The 18,311-nt window shown below is 32.2% G+C and overlaps 1 protein-coding gene across 5 annotated transcripts in view; it reads left to right on the top strand.

Moving 5' to 3' along the window:
• The window catches only part of dop (microtubule-associated serine/threonine (MAST) protein kinase dop), a 256,094-nt gene that overhangs the window by 19,897 nt on the left and 217,886 nt on the right, over positions 1-18,311 (top strand). For 4 of the 5 annotated variants that reach the window (XM_080158449.1, XM_080158448.1, XM_080158447.1 and 1 more), the window contains exons 2-5: positions 4,507-5,674; positions 13,232-13,282; positions 14,776-15,358; positions 15,837-15,925. In XM_080158449.1, coding sequence (XP_080014575.1) covers positions 4,589-5,674; positions 13,232-13,282; positions 14,776-15,358; positions 15,837-15,925 — 1,809 coding nt within the window. In that variant the 5' untranslated portion in view covers positions 4,507-4,588. Of the gene's footprint in view, positions 1-4,506; positions 5,675-13,231; positions 13,283-14,775; positions 15,359-15,836; positions 15,926-16,453; positions 16,490-18,311 lie in introns of those variants that run through there. The other variant, XM_080158452.1, reaches the window with a different exon arrangement.

Here is an 18,311-nt window from a genome sequence, read left to right as displayed (position 1 = left end):
CAGAACTGGTTTTATTCCAGCAGAAATTATGTGGATTTGATGAAAATTTAACAAAATAACCCTCCTGAAGATAAAGACTTTAAGTTTAGTACTTTGGAAATTACTAAATAGTTTAGAGTCAACCAATGAAATTAAATTAATTAAATTTTTGAGTCAACGAAAAAGATAACGGCGTTATAAAAGGGTTTGGGAACCAGTTTAATTTACAGTCCAATGTCCCCTTCCTCCCTGTTAAGAATACATTATTGAACTATTTTTAATATATTTGTCTATGTCTCTGCTGCTGATATTGTATTTGAAATGTTGATCAGATAGATATGTCAAGTAAACCAGGGATACATGGAAACCTCAATAAAAACAAAATTGGACAAAATCTATTTTTATACTTTGGGGGGTTAGACTTTTGTCTTAAACTCTTGTCTTAATAACAGATCTATAGTATAGATGTATATCCGGACCTTTTTCGTCTGGTAGTAAATTGTTTTCTGCTACTTGGCTATATTAATATTCCCGACACTATTGGTTGATTTTCAAAGACCCAAATGATAATCGGCACAAGGCCCTTGGGATTGGGACATACAGTTATACAACCCCATCCCCCTCTAGTGTTTTATTCTAATATCTTCATATTCAACATTTCAAACCAAAAATATGTAGGTTTTAAACCCCTCCCCCCCCCCCCATTTATCTGGTTCTGATTTAGAACAAAATAACACTTTTAGAGTTTAATTCTTTTTTTGTTAAATTTTATCTAAGTGTCTATTGGCTACGTTTATGACACAGCCAATGAAATGTAAAAAAGATTATATAAATGTATTGATCAAATCTTTTTATGTACAAATTGTAACTTTTGTTGCTTTAAATTCTAATGGAAAACTCACCCCCCCCCCCCCCCACCTTCCCTATCAATATAGGATGTTTTTTTTTATTTCAACATCAAATTTTAATGGTTTATGTTGACAACTTTATACAAAAAAGTAACAAGATGTATGTCTGTATGGAACACAGTAAAAGTGTCGGACTGATTATGAAGTAACAAAAAAAATTAGCCAATGAGAGGCCATTATTGACCAATGGTAAAATTTATAGTGGCCTCTCATTGGCTAATTTGTTTTTTTACGTCATAATCAGTCCGACACTTTTACTGTGTTCGTCTGTATGTTGTACCGAAGAAACTTACTAACCGATGAATCGATATGGTTCTCCTTTAATAATAATGCTTCTTATAGATTCAGTAACCGTTTAAAACCATTTAGGGGAGGGTACCTTCACCCACGATATATCACTCTTATAACCCCATGGAATAACTTTACTTTTATGACATTATGTGAAAATAAGTTAAAATGTGGGTGGGAGCATAGGAGTCAATATCAGAAGGTGGCCACTTGGAAAATAGGGGAAATTGCCCAACATTCTTATGTAAAAATTATATTAAAAATAACTAGGGTGAAAAACTTAATAAAAGCGGGCTTACAGACCAATTATTTTGCCTGTAACCCTGCGGGGCTATCACCTAACCCAATATAACCTATCCTAACCTAAAATAACCTATTAAAAGCCATTTTAAAAATACGACAATTCGGCCCTTAAGGGGCGTTGCCACGAAAGGGACTATACCCAAAATATCTTACAATGTCATCTCCCTTTCTAATAAAAAAACAGTGCAATGTTATTTGTTTTTCTTATATATCTCCTTTCCATCTGATTACATACTTTATCTAAAGGTGTACCATCGTTTCCCCCAAAGTTGGCATAATTACAAAGTGCTCCAGAAAACAGAGAATCTCAGTGGATAGGACAATCGACGTTAAATTGATGGTAAACAAAATTACCCCTTCAATCTAAAGAATAAAATTGTCGGTTAAAAATCTAAAAACTAATCAAGAATATCTTAATCTTAAGGGATAAGACAATGGACGATTAACAATTACTATAAACAAAATTGCTCCTTCAGTAGTCTAAAGGTATTGGCGTAAAAGTTTGGAAACTAAATGATATATGATTAAATACAATTTTTTTAAGTGCCAAAAGTTTAATGATTAGGAAATAATAATTTAATACCATTTTTAGCAAACGAATTAAAAATGATAATTTACTGTCAATTTACTCCCTCCCCCCCAAAAAAATACAGGTGGTGTTTAACTATAAGAGTCAAAGTAAAGATTTAGTTTATGCTAGAAATTATTTGCTGTTGTTTGCTTGGCTGATTCGAAAAAACACATTTCTATAAATCCCCTAAACATTTACTATGGGTATTAAGGGCGTTTGTCTATTAAGTAGATTGATATTTCTAGAATTTACAATTTTGTACGCCTTTTAAATTATTATACTTCAGAAAAGGTTGTCCGAGCACACCTAAATGAGATAATTTATTTTCTCGTATTCATTCGAATCCGGTGGATAGTAACCGGTTCTCATCCATACGAAAAAACTATGTCTAGCATCGTATTATATCCAGCTTTATAGAATATAGAAATGTACAATCATAAGATTAAAACTAGTTTTTTTAGCCCCGAGGTGTTTTAGTCTTATAATTGTACATTCTATATCCGCGGAAAGCCGTTTATAATACGATGCGAGAAATAACTATTCTCGTATTCATTCGAATCCGGTGGATAGAAACCGGTTCTCATCCATACGAAAAAACTATGTCTAGCATCGTATTATATCCAGTTTTCTACGAATATAGAAATGTACAATCATAAGATTAAAACTCGGGGCTAAAAAAACTAGTTTTAATCTTATAATTGTACATTCTATATCCGCGGAAAGCCGTTTATAATACGATACGAGAAATAACTATTACTTTCTTACAAAAGTAACATTGGATCTTGCTAACCGCTGAATTAATATGGTTCTACTTTACAATGTATCTTCTCGTAGGTCACCCTCACAAAAGAAATCACAATAGAAAAATTACCCCCTAACCAAAAAAGGGTCGACTAATCCCCTTCCCTTCTCTAAATTGCCCCTAGAGACCTCTTGGAGCATAGTATATATAAAGTTAGTAAAGCTGTTGTGTAATCGCCATTAAGTCATATTAAAGTAATCCTAAATCGTTTTTCAACTAAATCATATTAAAACTAGAATAATTAAGTTCATAAGTATAAATAAAACTATAATAAAATTATTATTTAGATGATGACAGTCAAATCATTAGTCCGATTTTGTACAGAATATAAGAGCTGTAATTTACTTGTTATGTGTTTTTGTACTTTTAAACTTGCGTACAATCTCGGACTGATCTGACAACAATTATATTTTAAGCTAAATCGTAAGCTGTATTTTGAATATATGTTTTCCGAAACAGCACACACATAGATTCACAATAATTTATAGAGCTGCTTCACTTCAAATCGCAAAAAATGCCTACTTATATCACCTACTAGGAAGGGGAAGGGCAATCAAACTAATTTTATCTCAATACTGTTTCCTTTCTTTTCTAATAGTTATAAGCTTCCAAAAGCATAATTTACAGAGGTTTTTGGTAGCCACAGCACAAGGACGTTTAAATAGAAAACGATTGTGAGTAGGAAATACCCAAATTTATCTCATTTGTAAAAGAGCTTTAAACCCTGGTGCAAAGTGGCAAAAAATGTTTTTTGTATTGGATTTAAAGGTATTATTTGCAAGGCGCGGGAGCTATGCCTCAACCGCGCATAGGCCTAAAATTTAAACACTCTAGTGTGACAAAAAATATCCCGAAAAGATCAATTGTCTGTTTCGGAACAGATCTAGAAATCCAGCTAAATTTTAAATTTATACTTTGGCGATTTTACTGAGGCTTACACGCAGCTGCCTCGCGGCTGCCGAGCACTGATTATTTGTTACAAATAGGCACAAGCTCATATATAAATCCTTCAACTTTTATCACAGATTTAATGTTTATTCTAGTGTAGTTTTTATGCATTCACTGTTGAATTGTTAAATTTAAACAATTTCAAATAAGAATGTAATTAATTTGTGTAGTAATCAATTAAATCTTCTTATATTTTCTCGTATTCATTTGAATCCGGTGGAAAGGAACCGGTTCTCATGAATACGAAAAAATTATGTCTAGCATCGTATTATATCCAGTTTTCTACGAATATAGAAATGTACAATCATAAGATTAAAACTAGTTTTTTTTAACCGGTGCCTTCGGCACCACGGGGCTAAAAAAACTAGTTTTAATCTTATAATTTTACATTCTATATCCGCGGAAAGCCGTTTATAATACGATACGAGAAATAACTATTCTTAAATCTAAATAGGCCGAGTAAAAAGGATATTAGAAGATTTTTTTCCCTTTTTACTTGGGATGCCACCGCCAATCTTCCTGGACAAGACAAAGAAATTAATTGTGGAAAATTCCAGAAAATCTTTAAATAATTTTTAATACCTTTGCTTTGGTTACCTCTCTTTGGAGGGTTAAATCTCCATAAACCTAAAAAGAGTACTTAATCGGTCTTCGAGGAGTTAGTTTAGCTTATTTAAGAGATTTTAAAATATTCCTATTTCTTTCAGGTATGTGTTAAAAATGGAGGTCATAACCTAAAGAAAAAAAACTTAAAAGATTTTGATTAAATCTATCTAATCAAAATTCAAAATGGCCGACACACCCCGCGAAGGTTCTAAACAGCTGGACCCACGCGGTGGTACATCACAGGATGAGGAAGCCCGAATGGTTGGTTCTGGGGTGAAGAAAAAGGGTAATATCACCACCCTTCTGGAGGGAGATACCATCAAAGTTTTAATAACACATGCTGATGATGATGATGAACAGGTTCTTTACCAATCAGCTGATTTAATGCTAAAAGCTGCAACAACTGCAAAAGCAGCGTCCCAGACTGTTCAAACATATTGTCAAGCTGGGATATCAACTGTTAAAGCTCGTGACAAAGTCTCAGCATCTACAGAAAAGAATTTAACAAAAGAATTAAAGTCAGCATCTAAAACAGCCGCTTCAAGGACAGCAACAGCTAGAACAGACGCCTCGTGCTCAACAGCATATAGTTCAGTGACTTCGAGCACAATATTTGATAATACAACGGCTTCAAGCACAAAATCTGCTAATACAACTGCTTTATGCACAACATCTGCTAAGACAACTGCTTTAAGCACAACAACTGCTAACACAGCTGCCTCAAGCACAACAGCTGCTTCAAGCATGACAATTGCCAAGACAGCTGCTACAAGCACAAGCGCTTCTGGAACAGTCACTAAAAGTATAAATGCTGCTGAAACGGCACTTACAAGCACAAACACAGCTGGAACAGCTGCAATAGGGTCAACATCAGCTGCTAAACCATTTAAAACCACACCTGTGATTACTTCTGTGATATCTGACAATACTAACACAAAAACTGATCATGAGAAAGTTGTTGATAACCAAACGGACAAGCCAACTGATGTAGATTCAGACCAAGCTACTGCACAATCAAAAGCTGCTGCTGCGACTAAAAAAGCCGCAGATGTAAAGTCAAAAGCTGCTATAGACAAAAAAGAAAAAGAAGCAACTGGTGATTACTCAACTGTGATAGATAAAGATATAACACTTGATCCAATTGATACAAATCTATTAAAATCAAGTGATGATAGTCATGAGCTCAGTGATTCTGGTGAGTCTATTATGGTCAGTTTGCTTGAGGATGTGTATGATGAAAATCAGCTGACAATCACAAATAAAAACCAGGTAAACCTAATTTAACAATCCGTCATTTCATCACATCTCATAATAATAAGTCTAGTTTGTGTTTTGCATATTAATGATGGAAAGCACAAAATGCACGAGTTTTAAATGTACACAAGAAAGAAATCATTAAACTATTCACGAATAAAATAAAACAATTTGGTCCAGCTTTAAAGAACAAGAATTAATTCGAAAAAATATTTGTAATATCAGTTGATTTTGGGGGACAGTATCAGTAAATTCTATAAATGTAGCACACCAAAAAACTAAAATTACGATATTTTTTTTTAATTATTTCAGTTGTTGGCTATTTCTCAGCCCAAAACCACGACAAAACTAAAGATTTTTTAAAAGTTATTGCTCCTATTATGCTGCTGCTATAATTGTATTATGATTATGTAATGCATTACACTAAAAAATGAAACAGACAGACAAAGTTGTATAGAGTAGCTTTGCTAATCGAACATGAAAAATATAACAATCATGATATAAAAACAAAGTATATGTGCATTTTCATGTATTTTATACTCAAAAGTTGTGGGGGAAAGCTCTAAAATATGTTTAAAGATTTATGGGCGTTTCAATGTTTTTAATTGTGCTGCCTATAAGATCTTATAAACAGTTATAGCAAATACTCTTTAATCTAAACATTATTATTGATTATAGCATGTTTTAGTCTCTTTTGAAAGGTTTATGTTATCCACTCTAAAATTCACGTTCACCAGCCATCGGTTAAATGTCGGGCAATAAATGAGTTATTTGATCAACCTTAAGTAATAATCCTGTAAAGGTAACCTTTTGGATTGCATAATATAACTGAAAAGTACACGCAAATGTATATTTTCATTGCAGTCCAGGGAAAAAAGGACTTATGTTACAAAAAATGCTGTAGCTTAATATGTAAAGCTTCATCTAATTGGCAGGAAGATATGTGATTGAGTTCCAGTTAAATACTATCTATATAATACAACTTCACGTATGAAGTGATTAATTTTCGTCGGGTTTCTATACTTAAAGTAAAATGCTTAGCAATCGGTTTAATCTCTGAACAAGTCCTTCCAATCTAATGCCACTTCCCACTTAGACCCATCTACCTAAGCCTTACGGTTAGTCGTTTGGTTGAGAGATCTTATATGACATACAAACACATTAAGTACATACATTTTAGTTATGGATAAATAATTTAGAAAAGAAGAAACTCTTTCATTTATTATTCTTTATCCCTGACATCTGATTACATTTATAATATTTGAGAATTGCATGGCCTACAATTCATTTGAATTAGATTATACCCAGGGATTAAGAGATTCTTAGTTGTAATATTTGAGAATTACATGTCCTACAATTCATTTGAATTAGATTATACCCAGGGATTAAGAGATTCTTAGTTGTAATATTTGAGAATTACATGTCCTACAATTCATTTGAATTAGATTATACCCAGGGATTAAGAGATTCTTAGTTGTAATATTTGAGAATTGCATGTCCTACAATTCATTTGATTTAAATTATACCCAGGGATTAAGAGATTCTTAGTTGTAATATTTGAGAATTGCATGTCCTACAATTCATTTGATTTAAATTATACCCAGGGATTAAGAGATTCTTAGTTGTAATATTTGAGAATTACATGTCCTACAATTCATTTGATTTAAATTATACCCAGGGATTAAGAGATTCTTAGTTGTAATATTTGAGAATTACATGTCCTACAATTCATTTGATTTAAATTATACCCAGGGATTAAGAGATTCTTAGTTGTAATATTTGAGAATTACATGTCCTACAATTCATTTGATTTAAATTATACCCAGGGATTAAGAGATTCTTAGTTGTAATATTTGAGAATTACATGTCCTACAATTCATTTGATTTAAATTATACCCAGGGATTAAGAGATTCTTAGTTGTAATATTTGAGAATTACATGTCCTACAATTCATTTGAATTAGATAATACCAAGAGGATGTTGTATTTGGGTAGTATATAAATATCCTACAATTTAATTTATTTATATTAGAACCAATAATTAAGGGATAAATGGAAATGTATTTGACTAATAAATAAATCAGTTATCTGTAATGATTAAGGAACTGTGTATTTGTTATTTTTGATAAAAGATGTACAGGGTTTAAAGGATGGGTAATTGTTTATTAATAATTGAATTCTAAGTTTATTAAATTATGGGATTACGGGGATGGTAATAATGATGAATTAAAATTATCCAAGGGACGTCTAGATAGATTGATCAAAGATGAAAATTTTCTTTGTGTTTTTATCTATCCCTTTCTCCCCGAGTAAATTGCAACCTTAGGTTACTCTTATAGTCCTTCATTTTAACATTTCTTTAATAGGCTATAACAGTTAGAATAAGTACTGTGATGATAAAACATTTAATCGTTGTAGGAATTACCTCAAAGTCTGCACAAATTCATAGAAGTATAACAGGGGTTAAAAGGATGGTCAATTGGTTTAGTATAGTCAATGAGTGAGTGGACTTTGTATTAATTTCTGTATTTTATTTTCAAGAGATATCCGTTTTTTGTGTATTGTAAGTCAATAACACATCTAAATTTCATATACTCATAGAAAAGGATTAAAGGTTACAAATTTTCAAAGGCTTTGATGGAAGCTGGTAAAAGATCCTCGCTAAAAAGTGTACTTATGTTACAACGTTTTGTGGACCTATTCCAAATGACGTCATATTAGAAGCTTTTATACCAGCTTCGTTTCAGTGTAAATTGTATCCCTTTTTCTGAGGTAAAAAACATATAACCTCTTTAAATTACATGACTTTTAAAGCACGGTTTTGGGAGTTTTTATCATAGATAAAGGTATAACAATATTTGGATTTAAATTGTTGGATGTTAAGTTTTTTGTGAGGTTCTGTTAAATTAAAACTAAATTGATGGCTTTTGTGAGAAGCTAGTAAAAGTGGCTGACACAGATTATGACGTCAAAAAAAATAACCAATGACAGGCCACTATAAATTTTACCATTGGTCAATTACAGTGTATACTGGCCTCTCATTGGTTATTTTTTGACGTCATAATCTGAGTCAGCTACTTTTACTAGCTTCTTTTGTGAGCTAAGATCGCTAAGATTATAAGATTTATAACTATTTAAGGAGAAATTTTACCCCCCCCCCCAAAAAAAAAGGATAGGGGATTAGCCGTCAGCTATTTGCTTATCCTATTTATATGCTTTAGAACATTTTTATCAAAAATATTCTTTATCAATTCTTATATTTTCAAGTTGCCTATCCGTATCCTCTAATTCCTGAGTTAACATTTTGAGTTCATGTTATGCAATTTATTACTAATGTCAAACTTATGTATATTATCCAGGTGTATACTGTATAGGTATTGACAATGGACGACACATTAATGTTCTCCCAATTATGATAAATTAAATTTTCTCCTCCCAATTATGATAAACTAAATTACTGACGTTTTCACTCAAAGTGCCCCATGGACAGCTGTAACCAACAACTGAATTAATTCAAATAGTTATTTGATAATTTCGCCTGAGTTTTTAGTGATTTTTAGGGGGGCAACACATCGTAGTGAAGACAACCTTTTTATCTGCCTCACAAATATTATTTTTGATTTATTTCGCTTGTTGGCTGTACCTTATTCCTGCCTCGTCGAGCAAAACACTTTTAGTAACTACACACAATTACCTTTTTAAAGATTAAAATCATTAGTGGAAAAGATTGAAGTTATATATAAACATATTTAAATAGACGAATAGAGAGTTTTTAACGGTTTTTAAATCTTACCTTACTGTTACAGAAATCATCCGTTACAGAACGGACTGACCGACACTAATTGTAGAAAGGCATTTCTTTTGAAATTTAAAAATATTTTTTTGTTTATTTATTTTTTATTTGTTTATTTGTTTATATCATTCTTAAAGAAACAAGTAAACAAATGAAATTATGATCTGAAAAATATTTCCCTTTTTAAAAGCGCAGCTTTTCTATAATTATGATCGGTCCGTACGTCCGTCTGTATCGGTTGGCTCTTTTAGTTTATTTAGACATGTTAGTCCTATTAATTTTGTAACAAATTCATGTACAATTTTGTTTAGACTCTCAAATTAAAGTTCGGCTTATTAAGTTCTGACACAAGAGTTATTGCTCGTTTGTCCTTCCTTCTGAGTGTAGAGCTTCACTTTTATGGATGTTTTCATCCTTGTTTTATTAAAAAATCTAATAAATGCTATTTATTTTTATGGCAAAATTACAAATAAAGGTTGCAAATAAAAATTAAAATTTCACACGGTCGTGCAATTAATTTAATTACATAATTGCAAATTTTTTGTCCACCTTTGCAGAATAAAAATAAAGAATAAAGAATAAATTGCAAAAAAAGTAGTAAATTATTTTCTCGTATTCATTTGAATCCGGTGGATAGGAACCGGTTCTCATGAATACGAAAAAACTATGTCTAGCATCGTATTATATCCAGTTTTCTACGAATATAGAAATGTACAATCATAAGATTAAAACTAGTTTTTTTAGCCGGTGCCTTCGGCACCACGGGGCTAAAAAAATAGTTTTAATCTTATAATTGTACATTCTATATCCGCGGAAAGCCGTTTATAATACGATACGAGAAATAACTATTCTCGTATTCATTCGAATCCGGAGGATAGAAACCGGTTCTCATCCATACGAAAAAAACTATGTCTAGCATCGTATTATATCCAGTTTTCTACGAATATAGAAATGTACAATCATAAGATTAAGACCAGTTTAGTATTTTATTTATGATTATTTGGTTCATTTTAGTGAAGTATCCAAACGTTTCAACCACTCTTTGTAATCTAAAGAAAATATAATTTTTTTGTATTATCATTGGGGATGTACATCAATTTATCGGCCATTGTCTTATATCTTCAGATCCTTCCATTTTATATCCTCACTAGTTCATAAATTTGATGAAAAATTAATTAGTTACATTTAAAACAAGGTCGTTCGTGTTATTAAAAGCGAATCTTTAACTGTTGAATAATCTTTAGATTATTTGTTTTAAAATAATAGACAAATACAAGGAAAACTGGCCCCTAGTATCTATCTATCTATCTATCTATCTATCTATCTATCTATCTATCTATCTATCTATCTACCTTTCCCTAATATACCCCACTAAAGAATTACACCACTCTGGAAAATATCTGAGAACGCCACTTGTTTCAAAGTTTATAAAAAAAATAAAGTGTTGCTAATATTTAGTTGTGCGCTAAGAATATAAGTTACTACAGACGGACTTACACTAATTGTATTTAATCTTCGCACTAGAAATAATAATTAGATTGAAATCCGTGTAATTTCCATAAAATTCGGCGTGTAATTATAAATTTGTATAATAGAGGGCGTTTTTAAAAGCTTTTCTACATTCAGCGTCGTTTCATACGTCCGTACTTCCGTCAAGTTTCTTTAGATTATTCAATTATGTTAGAATTGTCCTTTAAGTTTGAACTTGGCATGATGATTCCTGCAACAGTTTGGTTATAATTACAAGAAAGTCGGTATGTCCATTTCAAGCCATTTTTTATTTTATATTTATTTATCTCAATGCTATATGATTTAATTATCCTATTCATTATTTATTTCTTAAACGATAAGGAAAATTATTTTAGGTGAAGCATCTCTATAATTAAACGTTTAAGTGTTAGTATGACAGGACATGAAATACTTAAGTAACTCTTTAACACATTTTTTCATAAATAATGTTTTAATTTGCGTTGTTGCTCTATGATTTTATTTATGTTCGTTAATCTGACCATCTGATATTCTAAGCCTCGCTTTTTATGGATGTTGTAGTCCTTGTCGTTTTCTGAAAATTTGATAATCTAATCAAATTGTTCCAGAAACCACCCTGTCAATATTTGATGCATTAGGGTTTATTGCGATTACATTGCATTGAAGAAAAGTGGTATGTGCTGACATATTATCGACAAACAATAATTATCATGGCATTATTCATTTAATAACAGTAGCAAAAAACACAAAAATATGATCTAATAATAGTTGCTTAAAGATTATAAAATGTTAAGACTTTAACTATTAATTATCGCATAGTATTTTAGACAGCTTTCCGCGTAATGTACAATAAAAAATATATAAGTTTTATTATGGCTCAGAACTGGTGTACCTGAAAAGTACAAGTTGTGCAAAAATGTGTTATATTAAGAAGTACATCCATAATAGTGTGTGTTTATTGGTCTGGTAATTTAGAGTACAGCATTAGCTGAACAGCATACGCTAATGTAGGGACGCAGATTTATATTCTAGAAATTAAAGTGGCCTGGCAACTTTGGATAATTTTCTTAAAATTGGACCAAATTAGCAAAGTTTTATGATTTTTCAATATATGGGGTAGGTTTGTTTATCATCATTGGGAATGTACAACATTTCTTTATCGTACATTGTCTTTAGTAGTTTAAGACTTTTAGTTAGGGAGGGAGGAGACATTGGGCTAGCTGTTTATTACTGTAGTTCCCAAAGTTTTATAATAACGTTTTCTTATTCGTTGGCTTAACAATTTTGGAGTGTTTACACGTTTCAATCAATAATTTTAATCTATAGAAGGGGTAGTTTTGTGTAGCATCATTGGGGATTTACATAAATTTAACAGCCATTGTTTTTAGTTTTTAATGAAACTTTAACTTTCGAAAATTTTAAATGATATCAAAATCAGTTTTAAATCACTAAACTGAACATCATATTAATTCTTTTTCCTAAAACATATCTATATGGTGGTATGAAATGAATGTTTATAGCATGTTTTTGGTTAGAAATGTCTGAGTATAAGTGTTGTATATTTTAAACTATTACTTTTTATGTATAAAAATATTCTTTATTTGACCTTCATTTGACCTTGCATTTATAAAGATTATTAAATAAATTTTGAAAAATAATAATTAAGTAAATCACCAATATTAACAACTGAACTACACCATTTTCCATTATAGCTTCGAAACCGATTAATATCCACTGGATAAGAACCGGTTATTAGTCATACTAAAAAATCATGTGTAGCATAGTAATACAGACAATTTTTCACGAATATTAAAATAAAAATCTTAAAGTTAATACCAGTTTTGTTACACCACCGGGACTAACAATTTTATTTTGTTTTCCGCAGAAAGATGTCTATAACACGATGCAATAAATAACTATTCTCTCTTCCTTTGCTTTAGATTATTTTCCTCTTTTACTTTGTCACTTTGTCACTTTCACTGTTTCTCTTTTTATCGCTTTTTTAATTGACTCATTCTCTCTTTTATCAGAAGTCTAAAAGTTGAATTAATATTTAGCTCTAAAAATATGTTTATCTCGTTGATTCTCTCCTAGCCTCTAGTGGAGGCCAGAAAAAAAAGCCTAAAACCACCCATTTAAAAGAAATTAATGTATAGAGCTCCCCTGAGATAATCAACCAATTAGGAAGATACATTCTACCAAAGAGCATCTAGCGTACAACTTACTTGGTCCGTCGGTTTTATAATATTTAATTTTAATTTTTGTGATTATGATTTGAATTTATTTTTTTAGGTTGTTATGGAAGGAGTGAAGACAATCTTTGATTTACATTCAAACATCACGGTAAGTTTATTATTGTAGAAAGGTTATGTATCGCATCGTATTATAGACAGCTTTCCGCGTATAGTAAAACGATAAATAATAATTCCGGTTATATTAGCCCCGAGGGGCCGAAGGCCTTGGCTAATAAAACGCATGTTAATATTATGATTTTTCAAAATTGTTTATAAAACGAACCGATACATAATTTTTCAGTATGGCTGAGAACCGGTTCTAATCCAGCGAATATTAATCAGTTTTGAAGCCATAATTGAAATTATATCCTATTCGCTTGTACAGTCCATCCATCAAATTGACGAATGTCTACGACTTCGGTTTCTTCTTTATTTCTTCAAGTATGTGCTTCATAGTACAATAATTTGTAATAAAAACTACCAAGCTATTGCTTGATTCACTTCTACAAGAGATGCAATTAATAATAGTATTTTTTCCTAAAAATATTTCAGAATGATAAAGTAGACTTTTTCATTTTAAATTGGGTTAAGAAAAATTTAATAATTTGTTGACCTTCGCGTCTATGGATAATATGGTCCTTTTAGAAGCAAAGCTGAAATATAATTCACTTTGTCTATTCCCTCAGTCCGTAACGAGAATATGGATTTTTCTCGGGTGTTATTTAAGAAAGACTGCTAATTTTTATGGTGTGGATAAATCTTTCCAAAGAGCTTCCAATATGCAACTTACTTTTTCCGTCGGTCTATCAGTCATGCTACATAGATATTATATTTTTAAGGTTTCGTGATTTTTTTTATATAAAATTGATATCCTTCTTTCCTTATATATTCTTTCTCTCTTTTGTCACCTCTACACATCTGCTTTGAGACTCGACAAAATGAGCCGTGTGACGTCATAAAATGATGAGATGAGAGGAGTAGTGGGAACGGAAACCAAAGAGATGGATCTAATGACGTCACATGGCTCATTTCGTGGGATCCCATCTGCTTTATGACATCACTTTTCCCGTTAGTCAATGCATGTTTTTTTGTGCTTCGCTACGTATGGAAGATGTGATCTTTATTTAATGTTTATTCTAGTTTTTAACTAGATTGAAATTATGACTGAAAACCAAATTAACCACATTAATCTCGCCTTTTTTATTACACACGTTTTTTCATTATTAATTTTTCTCATTTTTTCTTTCACTTATATTTTTCCTTTTATAAATAGAGAGGCTACTCTTTAATTCACTTTGTGTCCCTCCGACAGTCCGTAACGCTATCCCATCTAATTTTTTAGGGGTAAAATTTTTATGATGGTGGATAAAATCCAATTTATTTCCAAAAATCTTAGGAGAATCCCGGCTACCTAATTTTTTTTGTTTCTTTGAGGGGGGGGGGGGCCCTTTGCTCCCCCTCTCAATGTACGTATTTCTATGTAGTAACAGCAAAGTCTAAATTCTACTCTACATTAGGTTTTTAGTAAAAGAAATATTAATATACTGAATCATAACCTCTATACAAAATTATCCTAGTTACTTACCAGTTTAATATATTTAGATTGAATGTAACGAGGAGGGTGAAAGTGGTTTGGAGAGCAGCCTAACTCCTTGTAGCAGTCTGGCAGGCACTGGCCACTCCTGTTCTCTACCTTGCAGCTGTCTGGCAGCCGGTCATACTTGTACAGTTGGCAGCTGTTATGTCCCGTGTAGTAGTTACCATGATAATAACAGCTTGTCCTACACAACTGACAGCAGCATCATGAGCACAGCGGACATCAGCTTGGTTAGCAGCTGTTTTACACCAGAAAGCAGCCTAATCAGCAGCTGTTTCACTCCTGACAGCAGCTTAATTGCAAGTGCACCTATTAGCAGCTGGTATCCTGCTGATAGGAACAGCTTATTAAGTAGCAGCCCCTACACGCCCTGTAACAGCTTAGTAAGCAGCTATGACAATGGATGTAACAGCCTAATGGATACAAGCCTTACATCATATCCAAGTTATGTTGAAACATCCAACACAAACATGGTAGTTGGAAAAGATTCTATTCTTGTTGAGGGTAAAAGTTCTAACCTGGCGGGGTCATCCAGCACAAGCACTGTGGATACATCCAGTAGCAAAGCGTCGAGTTGTGGCTCCGAAGGTATTTAATTTTATACATTTATCAATAAATAGTATTACTATTAGACCTATTGACTTTAAATCAATCAATTAGAAAACAATAAAAATTAATAACTTGATATAAAGAGAAATATAAAAAAGATATACAAATATGTTAAGAATTAATATAAATGTTAACGTAAATGGAGAAAGTCGCTCAAAAAAAAGACATGTGACGTCATAAAAATGAGTGATTATCCATCTCTTTTTTAGCGGGTTTCTGTCCTACTTCTCCTCTCATTTCCCTCATTTTTATGACGTCATATTTTCTCCATTTGCAATTTTAACACGTGCTTTATATCATTATCACATATTATCATATGTCAATTTTCTAAGTGTTAGATTCAGTTAGGGAAAGGTACACTTATAGAAAATCTACGAATTCGTATTTAGACCACATTACTGTAAGAAAAATATATGTACAATAAGAATAAAAGTTTCATATTTATGGTGCTTTTTAGGTTCAAGATCTGCTGATGAAAGTATTACTGAAGTTAATGAGACAAGAGAGTGTCCTTTGGATAGTCTTGGTATTGAGGATATCAACCAGGTATATAGATAGATAGATATATAGACAAGGAGTGTCCCTTGGATAGTCTAGGTATTGAGGATATCAACCAGGTACATAGATAGATAGATAGACAGGGGGTGTCCCTTGGATAGTCTTGGTATTGATGATATCAACCAGGTACATAGATAGATAGATATATAGACAGGGAGTGTCCCTTGGATAGTCTGGGTATTGAGGATATCAACCAGGTACATAGATAGATAGATATATAGACAGGGAGTGTCCCTTGGATAGTCTTGGTATTGAGGATATCAACCAGGTACATAGATAGATAGATATATAGACAAGGAGTGTCCCTTGGATAGTCTTGGTATTGATGATATCAACCAGGTACATAGATAGATAGATATATAGACAGGGAGTGTCCCTTGGATAGTCTTGGTATTGATGATATCAACCAGGTACATAGATAGATAGATATATAGACAGGGAGTGTCCCTTGGATAGTCTTGGTATTGAGGATATCAACCAGGTACATAGATAGATAGATATATAGACAAGGAGTGTCCCTTGGATAGTCTTGGTATTGAGGATATCAACCAGGTACATAGATAGATAGATATATAGACAGGGAGTGTCCCTTGGATAGTCTGGGTATTGAGGATATCAACCAGGTACATAGATAGATAGATATATAGACAGGGAGTGTCCCTTGGATAGTCTGGGTATTGAGGATATCAACCAGGTACATAGATAGATAGATATATAGACAAGGAGTGTCCCTTGGATAGTCTGGGTATTGGGGATATCAACCAGGTACATAGATAGATAGATATATAGACAAGGAGTGTCCCTTGGATAGTCTGGGTATTGGGGATATCAACCAGGTACATAGATAGATAGATATATAGACAGGGAGTGTCCCTTAGATAGTCTTGAGGATATCAACTAGGTACATATGTAGATAGATAGGCAGGGGGTGTCCCTTTGACAATCTGGGTACTGAGGATATCTATAGGTATCTATAGTGAGATGGATAGAGTACTGATATATAATTAAAGTAAACGAAAAGAGGGGGCAGGGATTAAATAACTGTATATTCAAGGGGTGGGGACCACGTTACGACATTCCATTTGGTCTTTGATTATCAGCCAATAGCGTCGGAAATATTAACACAGCCAAGTCGCTACAAAAGAGTAGAAAACAATTTGCAAGCAGGCTAAAAATGTACTACCACTGCACTTGAACCAGGTAGTTGTCTGGGTTACATATCTATATTTATTACTTATACATTTATAGATTAATAGAAAGAATTATTATTAGTTAGATAGAAAGTGAGTAAAATATGTAGATAGATTGATATCAAAAGAAAGTGAGATAGAAAATGCACTTAGAATTTTTTCTTTATACATGATCCATTCAAATTTCATATGAATTTATTAATTTTCTCCAGCGGAGTTACTTTATAGTTCCAGGATGTCTGTTTGTACGTTTATTATTTATATTTTTATTATAAGCTTTTAGCATTGCCAAAAACTACTACTTTAAGTTCCTTCAGTTATACTGGACGCTCTTTAGATTGCTTATAAAAAGGGGATAAATTTAAACACTTTTGGCCGAAGCATCCCGAATGACCTTTTATTAGAACATTATTTTAATATGAGGTAAATCGGGATTTTTCGGCCAAATAATTTTTAATTTATCCCCTTTTTTATAAAAACACTAATTAAGCTTAAGTGTCACTCGCCTAGTAATGCAGCAGCAAGTTCAAAGTCTTTAAATCTTTATTGCTGCGCTACTTTAAAACAAAATTATTTTTGTTATTTGACAAAAGTTGAAATGGAAATCTACAATATTTTTGCACTTGGCTTTTGCATAGAATTATTGCTAAAATAGCGGTTGTTTCATCCGCTGCCCAGTCGCTAAAAAAAGCCGCCATTTTACTGTTGTATAACAGTTTGAAATGTTGTTAATGGAATGTGTTAAAATTATATGGTCAGAGATGGGTTTTTGAGAAAGAATGCCGCGTTTTTCCGGCATTTTTTAGACATTGGTTGATTGAACGAAGACGTTATCGTCTTCGTTCAATCAATCATTATTATGTAAATGCCAACAGAGTATACAACTAAAGAATTCATAATTTTCAAATTAATATTTTAGTCATTTGTATAATGTCTAATACAGCTCTAAAAGGATGCATTAATTAATATGCAGCAAAAATAGATTTAAGATAATTTGTTTTTCTTCTATGAAAGCCGTACCAACAAAAGCGAAATAATTAAATAAATAGTTGTACACTCTGTTTATTCGACATGTCTAAAAAATGTCAAAAAAAACGCGGCATTCTTTTTTCAAAAACCCATCTCAGAAGCTCTTTATAGTGCCTAATAAAGAAAGAAAACCAAAAATCCTCGAATGACGTCAT

The sequence above is a fragment of the Acartia tonsa genome, chromosome 4 (assembly GCF_053477335.1).
Source record: "Acartia tonsa isolate MP-2025a chromosome 4, ASM5347733v1, whole genome shotgun sequence".
Classification (NCBI taxonomy): domain Eukaryota; kingdom Metazoa; phylum Arthropoda; class Copepoda; order Calanoida; family Acartiidae; genus Acartia; species Acartia tonsa.
Note: the sequence above shows the minus strand (reverse complement) of the source record. Positions and strands in the feature narration are given on the sequence as shown.